At 34.0% G+C, this 8,841-nt stretch overlaps 1 protein-coding gene across 1 annotated transcript; it reads right to left on the bottom strand.

Annotated features, from left to right (window-relative positions):
• Nucleotides 1-7,357: 7,357 nt before the first annotated feature.
• On the bottom strand, nucleotides 7,358-8,610 carry LOC142974692 (gem-associated protein 7-like). The gene is made up of 2 exons (XM_076117158.1): nucleotides 8,376-8,610; nucleotides 7,358-8,036 (listed from the first exon to the last, which is right to left on the bottom strand). Exons 1-2 carry the CDS (start codon nucleotides 8,479-8,481, stop codon nucleotides 7,846-7,848), a joined length of 297 nt encoding a protein of 98 aa, XP_075973273.1. The 5' UTR covers nucleotides 8,482-8,610; the 3' UTR covers nucleotides 7,358-7,845.
• Nucleotides 8,611-8,841: the final 231 nt, after the last annotated feature.

Raw genomic sequence — 8,841 nt, 5'->3', positions numbered from 1 at the left:
TTACTGTTGTACATTATGCAACTTTAAGCGTGTCCTGGCGCCATGTCAAATCAAATTAATATTATAAAGAAATCATTTAAAACTAGTAGAATATTAAGAAAAAAATAACATCGTCTACATGATTTTATCAAAGCAAAAACTTTTCCAAATAATAAGGCTCAGGAAATTAAATAAAGTGCCTGAAGCGCGTGTCAATAGAACAAGTTAGTCAATTTCGTGCACCTGGCGGTGACGGGGGTCCTCACAATATTCCACCTTTTATTCTTTTACAAACATTTTGATAAGTAAGTCTCAGTTCTTCCTCATACGATAAAAAATACATGCTTATAGATACGTCACCCATGAATTCTATTTTTAGCTTTTTGAAAATTGAAGTTGAACAAAAAAAAACTAATTCAATCTAATCAAAGACCTTGCTCTTCATGTGTATAACATACTAATTGTCTTTAGTAATCATTAAAAAATCATCACACTAAATCCCACTAATGCTTAATATTAATTAGAGACAAGGTTATAATTACAAATAAAATAAATAATAATGTAGCTGTTTAATGACCTTAATCTCTTTGGCAATATTCTGTAATTCTATATCATTATTATAGCAAACCAAAATGGACAAAATAAAAAGATAACGAAATTAAATTCGGAGCGTCTCTAACGACTGCCATTATACATTTATACAGATAAGTAAAGCGAGATTATGGCCGAAGCCATAGCAACCCATTTCCTACGCCTCTAATTACACGGGCCCACTGGAAAAAGTTTGCGATGTTTCAGATTTAAGGAAAATTGAATAAATATTATTAAATTATATACAGGACTAATGCTCTGATTCCTCCCTCAAATTAAGGAGAAGACCCTTGTCCAGCAGTGGGACAGTAATGGAATGTGCAGAGCTTGGTTACATATTTTTGCTAACGCCAAACAATCACAGATTTCTAATACTTTTCTTTCCCAAGTTCTTATTAACATGTACGTTGGAAATATTTCGTAGACTCTGCGATTCGTGATAAGATGAAACCCATTATCCAGCCTACATACCCATACACACAGTCACAAGAGAGTGCTACACACGCCTTTACGATTTTCCACCCAAATTATATCAACTTGTGTCAGACATAGTTGACCTTTCGTGCAAAATGAAGGAGGAAGGCGGAAAGCCGCCGGTGACCGCAAAACCGTTGAGACAGTTCCAGTGGTGTTAGTACCTAGTGACGGTCGTACACACAGCTTTGTATCAAATTTAATTGTTACTTGAGCTTTTCAAGACCTTTTTTATCCGGCCAAAATTGTTCCGTATGTATGAAATAAATCTTTTTTTCTTGTTTTAATTGAAATTAAAGCTTGAGCTTTGTTCATGTTCATTTAAACAAATCGACGGTCCCTACGTACAAAAAGACATGTCAAAAACCGAGGTTTACAGGAGAGCATAATTTGTATTCAAACCGCTTTAGAAATAATTCTATGTGCAATTATCAATATTTTATTTCTATAATGTCTTATGAGATTTAGGAACTTTAGAATGGTATATATACATATTTATTTATTTTATATTTTCCTGGAAAAATTGATAGGTGACTGTTTCTAAGGTGATATTAAAATAAAAGCGTGTCAGACAAGTATAAGATATCTTTTTATACGCAGGAAAGAAGAAAACAGTATCTGAAATAGAATTTAAATTAAATGTCAATGGATACAAAGTTATTTCAATAATTCAATAACATCTATATAATCTGGTAGTAATACCTCTAATACCTACACAGCCTACTTCTATCAAATAACGACTGAACAATACGACCACCAAAGCTTTTCTATTCATAAAAAAAACTAGAATGTTGTTCGCCATTCGTCTAATTTCTTCTGTTTTTACTCACAAAGCAAGCTAACAAGGCAGAACTAACAAAAAGCTTGCAGGACCACTAGTAACGTTTTCTAAAAACGTTTTACAGAATGTATAAAAGATGTAGTTACTAAAAAGCCGCTTCAGTGGTTTGGTCACGTAGCAGGAACAAGCTATGGAGTCGAAGCCACTTCACCTAAAGTCACGTTTTCACTTAACAATCAGATTATGACAAACTAGGTATGAACGAGCGTTTCATAAAGTCTTAGTTCCTATTGTTTCATATAGTGATTCATAACGCATAGGCACCTATGTGTTTTCCAAAATTGGGGCATTCTGATTTTTTAAAAATACTATTTATATTTTAAGAAATTGCTAATGCGTAGTTTACCTAAAACACAAAACAAACGATAAACTAAACTTAAAAAAAAAGCATCTCAAAACTAGGTACATAGGTGATATTTTTTCCCGAATTAATATGCCACTAGAAAATATTCATCCACCTAATGTCTACCAAATGTACAAGATCCCTTACCCCAGTGGTGAATGTAAAAGTGGACGTAACAGGTTGTAGGTAGGTAGGGTTGAAACACGGCTGACCATTCCGCGTAATGAGCGCGCGGAGAAATGACTCGCTCAATGGAAACTGAGCCGGCACACAGAAATGACTACAATAAACGGAATTGCATAACGTTCATTGCAAACTACATGTGCTGACCTAACAATAGACGGTGTACGGCTTTAGCTTTCTGTCCCAATGTGACTGGAGTATAACGTTCAATGGAATAGTCAATTGGATACAATCTGAAGGAATCGGTATATCTAATTGTCCTTGCTGTAATTTAGACTTCACACACCCACAATTTTGAACAGGGTTTATTTTTTGCTTCTTTTCCATTACAGAACGAATTATGTAACATGTTTTAAGTATAGGTCATATTGATAGCTTCTAAATTCTTGTATAATATTTTGTAGCTAATAACACTTAACACGTAAGGTGCTAAATAAAATGAGTAGTTTACTAAAAAAAAACAAAATCACGCGATTTTATTGCCGTAGAAGATAATTTTAGCAAGATCACTAAGGTACGCGCCTAGGTTAGCGATACTGACGGAAAAATTTATTGCCTGCCCTACGGCTGCACTAAAATAGCTGTAAAATCTCAGCAGCTTTGCTCTAGAATGTGTCGCCATTTTACCGTTAAAATATTATATTATATTAGTTTGTTGATAGCATAGCGTGATCGACTTCTTAAGATTTATCTACCAGTAAAATTTATACAAATAGTTACATGAAAGTAAGTTTATTTTTCATTTACTGTGCTGAAAGTGCTCGCGTTATGCAAAGTTTATGTCAAGATATAGAAAAGGTTTATGCAACAGATATTCGTAATTATTTAAAACGCTAAGAGCTCTGCAAACGACCGACTAAGGAACGTTACTTGTAAAGAGGGAGTAACTAGGAGCATTAAGTAAATGCAGTTGGAACATGAGTTTCCTAATTTACTAAAACTACTCTTTTCACTCGAAAGCTTAGAGATTTTACAGTTATACCCAACTGCATTCGTTTTAGCGTCCTCATTTTAGTTTTATAACATTATTTTACTAGCAAGAGAACTTTACTGAAAACAGTTTGACAAATACAATTTTCAACGAAGCGCGGCGTTTGTAAAAAGAAAACCAACCTAATCTAGAAACACTTTTGTCCACCTTTTCCTTTGTTCGCATATAAAGCTTACACGAGTTAGTTTAATCTAATATTAACATTCTACGACATTTTCTGTACTGCGGTCCTTTAGGCTTAATAATTACTGTGGTAGTTACATTCAAGTAGAATTATTTAACTGTCCAAGTACGTACGTGTCTACGCTGCCCCTAGTTAATTACATGGATCCTAACCTCAAGAACAAAAGCCCCGAGAGCTTGAGAATGTTTATCTACCTATTCTGAAAAATTCTGAAATTTTCTCGATCTTTATTCCACATCACCGCGCTTAACGAGGACGCTGCAAGGCTATGAATAAAATAATAATTTGCGAGCAATGGCTGTTCTATCATTAAGATTGTTGTTGCGATAACCTGTATTTTCTTGTCAATTTCAAGATAATACTTACAAGAAAAATGATGGAAGTCTTTTGAGCTTTAATGAAGTGCCTGTTTTAAAATATTTTCTTGCTTTGTGTTTCGTTAGGTACTCTGTCCCGCGCTCATTCTTATACTGTCTTATTAGCACGCTTCTCCTATGAAACAGCACCTTAAGAATAGAAGGGTTGTAAGTTGAATACGAATAGTTTAACTTCTGAAATGACCACATTTGAAATGCCCGCAGTTAGCATACCGATTCGATATTTGATAGATGCGAGTGCCTATCACGATCATAGTGCTCTATTAAACCGAGCATTTGTCGTTAAACCCAAAACGTGTGGAATCTGTCACGTACGCTTACAAATTCGACAGCACATTTGGGATCGAACTTCGATGTAAAATGTTATATTGCAACCGTGAAATATAGTTTCCAGACAGATACGTATTTCCGACGACTTGACTGTATTCCGAAGGAAATTGTCCACATTCACTTGAAGCACCGTGTTATGTGAACGGGATAGCATTTGTAAGATAAAGTATATTTGCCTTTACAGGTTTAATTTCAGAGAGTTCGCTATTTTATACAGAATTATAACAAGCTGAGCTGACTTAAGAATTCCTGAACTATTATTAAAAGTAATAATTACATACCTTCCTTTGTCATAGACTACAGAGAATACGTACAAGATCTCGACTAAGTTCTCGACGATATTGAGTCACTTGTATTGCAAAAAAAAATTATAACCGAACAGTACTTTATCCCGTGCCTGAATTAGACCACGTCGACATATCAGTAACAACGATATCATGTTAGAACTTTAGTTCATTACTCTCCACTAACTGCCCGGAAACGCATACGGGTCTATCGACTCAAATTGTTAATCTGGTTAAGAAGTTTTGTGGAAATTGCTCTCGTCTCAGAATGAACACGTTCAGACCAGATTCTGTGCGGTAAGTAAGTAGGTACCTACAGCTTACAACGCACTTCATTTCACCTTATTCGGTTGTTTCCTTTGTGTTGAGCGCTTTAAAATGTGAGAGTCGTTACATAAGTAAGTGTTAAATGTTCCTAGGAGTAGGAAATTATATAAGATACCTGTTGCGACTATAAATCTAAAACTAGTTACTTATTTTGCAGATAGAGTAGCATATTTTAAGCAGAAAAGTGCGAAATGTATGTATTAAGAAGTACATAGACAATTTCCTAGTTCAAAGATAAACTTATAGAACAATTTATGTCGATTCTTAGTACCTACGATCTCAAAGCATAATTTATAATCTTCCCGATTCTCCTAAGGAAGATTCATTTCGTTATTTGCTAATAATTATAAAGATAGATTGGTGTGTACCGTTGTAGCTTCCCCTGTCTTAATTATTCGCATAGTCTATATAATCAAGAAAATTAATGCTCATTACTCTCGCTATCGCCATTTTCCTTGTGAATGTTAACAATTTCACAAATCCTGTACCAAATAGGACGAGCTGCCAAACGTATAAAAAGTAAATAGGTATATGATAGAGATTTCTATGGGAAATAAAAGTTAATAGAATATCAGGAAAAAAGCTGTTCAAATGAGAATTCCACACGCGCTGGGAGTTCCGTACCATTGACTGTGACCGAGATTATTACACAGATTCCATCCCATCCAATCAAATTTATCGACTGCAAAATTAACTATATTTCGGGATTTCTATGATCATCACAATTTTTTCTCGTCTTCAAAAATCTACAGATACTGAGCAGCACTGATACTTCGACGAAACGCTATGAAGCATAAACGGGAATAGCAAATGTGATCGGCTAAGCTTGACTGGGCTGCATGCATTACCATAATGTGAGCAATATCGATTTTTCTTACCAGTCTTTTAATAGAATTACCCCCGGTTTCTGAGGTATATTTAGCGGTAGTTTATCTATTCAATAGCGTTTAAACTCATATAAAAAAACAGTTTGAATAGATAAACCACAGCTAAATGTGCCTCAGAAACCGGGAATAATTCAAACTTTACCTCGTATCTATATTATATTGCGAATATAGCATAATCATTTGTTGATTTCATTTTACATTTCTCATCGTTAAATACTTTAGCTATAGGTAGGTACTAAGTAATACACCAACCTGGAATATTAATTACGGCCAACAGTCAACAGTACTGAAGCCTCAAAATAAAGGCCTCGCTTATAAAAAGCCTTCGCTTGAGTGTGCGCCACACAAAGCGACCTCAGCGAATCGATTGAGCAACAGGTCTATACCAGGGCTTTCACGATAACCTTATAACTACGGCATATGCAATGGCTTTTCGACGCCGCCTTTGAAAATCACTCGCGAATTCGACGGATTGTGCATTGCTAACGACATTTTCGTTTCACTACGAAATAGTAGCATAGACTTTGAATTATACTGAAACCTTGACGTTCACGTGACTATACACATTTAGCCATATTTAAGGCACCTTTAGTGATATTAATACTTAGCATTCTGGCCGATACACTTATGTTTTTTTATATTAGGTATATTATGTATTGAGATAATGATTCTAGATAGTGGTCAACGCGCATTGCTTGTTGTTTATCGTATTTTACCATTTGCATAGGTATTCATAATTAATGCGAGAAAAATATAAGTGTTTTACATTTTCACAAGGACAGCAGTTATCCACATGATGAAGTACTTAAATAAAATTCATGAAAAATTGCTGAAGAATGCATCACCTGCCATTTCGCTTCATTCATCATTTCATCAAGATAACCACCAAAATCATCAATTACAATCAATCACAATATAATAATTACATCAACAATAGAGGCAGTAAAAACATTGAGGGATCGGAAGAAGTAAAGCTAACTCCCAGCGGCCATCTATCTGTGTAGACGTCGCACATTTATCCCCAAGGCACCAATCCGTTTAGAACTGTTCCCGAATCTCTTGCCATGAGTAACGGCAATTGATTGAGCGGAAAAAAATCTATTAGCGCATTGGCGTTTTCGATATCTTTATCTACATTATGATACACACATAATAAGTAGATTATGTTCGTAATAATCAGTCAGCCCGTGACTCAGTTGATGCAATTCGATCGAAACGTCGGATAAACAAATTCACGTTTAAGACCCGTTACATAATAATATAACTGACCCGCGCAACTTCACTTGCGTGACATGATCATAATTTTCGCCGTTTTTATAACATATTTACTGGTACTCTGCTCCTATTGGTCGTAGCGTGATGGAAATATACCTATACACTTCCTCGATACATGGGCTATCTAATGCTGAAATCGGACCAGTAGTTCCTGAGATTAGCGCGTTCAAACAAACAAACAAACAAACTCTCCAGCTTTATAATATTAGTATAGATTTAGGTATACAAGTCACAAATTTAAAATCGTTAAAAATTAATAAGTAGACGATATTCTAATAATATGTAGGTACCTTTAGCATTTAATTTTATTCAAAAGTTACTATTTGTTGTACACAATAAACTATGAATTTGCAACTTTAGTGACCACGACCATACAAGTTTAAACCAATACACCAATACTCTAAACATAAACAACATAAACTAAATTTATGTAGAGTAATCTACATAAATTTAGTTTTTATGGTATATATTATAATGTATTTTGCAATGTATATAAAATTACATCACAATAATTATTATGCTAAACCTGAATAAGAGACAGCCAGACTGCTATCAAACTATAATAGAGCCAACCAAGAATATCAAAGAAGTCAATATAAGAATATCATAAATAAATACCTATCTATAGAAAAAACAAAACAAACTTATAATAAAGTACCTACCTATTTATTTTACCTTATAATACTAAAACATTTTCAATATTTAAATTATTTTCAACACATCAGACACAAATAACAGACATTATTTAAACAGTTATTTCACTTTTAACAACAATGAATCTATGGTAATTGCACTGGATCATTAAATTGTATAGCTAAAACATCTGAAGACCTTAAAAGTGCAGAGTCCATTTTAATTCCAGAAGGAGTGTCTAATTCCCTGACTAGAAACTCAGAGCCATCAGGATTCATGCCGGAGAATGTTGCATACAAAGATGTCTGCTCATAAGTAAGGATACTGCATGGTTTACCTGCATAAAAAAACATATTCCGTACTTAAGAAATACCTTTCAAAATAAATTAAATATCAATCTGCCTGAACTATATAAGACAAAGGTGTCTATGTTAAAATAAATTTAATTTGAAATGCAGTATTTTGTATGTACTATAACTAGCTAAAGAAGATTCTTTAATTCTTACGTCAATGAGTGTGTTTTAGACCATAACTTTTTTGATAACGACGGACAAAAACAACCTCCCTTCTGAACATGGTTACTTTGTTATTCGGGAATGTATTAGTGTGTATCACTTATATCAATCGTAAAAGGTTTGTTCTATCTGTAAAAATGTAATCCAAATTAATAGCTTACCATATAACTCGCTAGTTGCTTTCAAAAAAGATTCACGAAGTGCCGCTCTTGCTTTCTGCTGGCGTTTCAATTTATCATCATTTTCTTCCATATCCGGTGAGACCATGATAATATTTTATTGTTATAGCTTATTTACAGGTTTAGATTAAAAGTTATTATTGTTATAATACTTAGAAAATCGTACAAACAAGTATTTGTTTGTATTTTGACTTGTTTGACAACTTTGACATAAGGCGCTACGGCCGGCATCGCATGGTGTTGCCCATTGTAGAAAAATCACATGATTTTTCTACCTCTTCCAAAAGTGGGCAAATATTCATAATTACAATTCTTCTCCTAGTTATAATGATCTAATTCATCAATGTCCATTTACTTTGTGAAAAATAAATCAATCATAAAAATAAGCGTTGACACATATTTACTGCCTTGTATTAAAAAACTCGAGATTGGAAAGATAAAGCGGTAA

This window comes from Anticarsia gemmatalis, chromosome 8, assembly GCF_050436995.1.
Source record: "Anticarsia gemmatalis isolate Benzon Research Colony breed Stoneville strain chromosome 8, ilAntGemm2 primary, whole genome shotgun sequence".
Taxonomy (NCBI): Eukaryota; Metazoa; Arthropoda; class Insecta; order Lepidoptera; family Erebidae; genus Anticarsia; species Anticarsia gemmatalis.
This window is presented reverse-complemented; position numbering and strand designations above follow the sequence as displayed.

Bases quoted from the DNA above. Each gene is read 5' to 3' on its own strand.
- LOC142974692 (XM_076117158.1), bottom strand. From the start codon at position 8,481: ATGGTCTCACCGGATATGGAAGAAAATGATGATAAATTGAAACGCCAG. The intron at 8,037-8,375 runs GTAAGCTATTAA...TTTTTTATGCAG, and splicing joins AGCAACTAGCGAGTTATATG to GTAAACCATGCAGTATCCTT.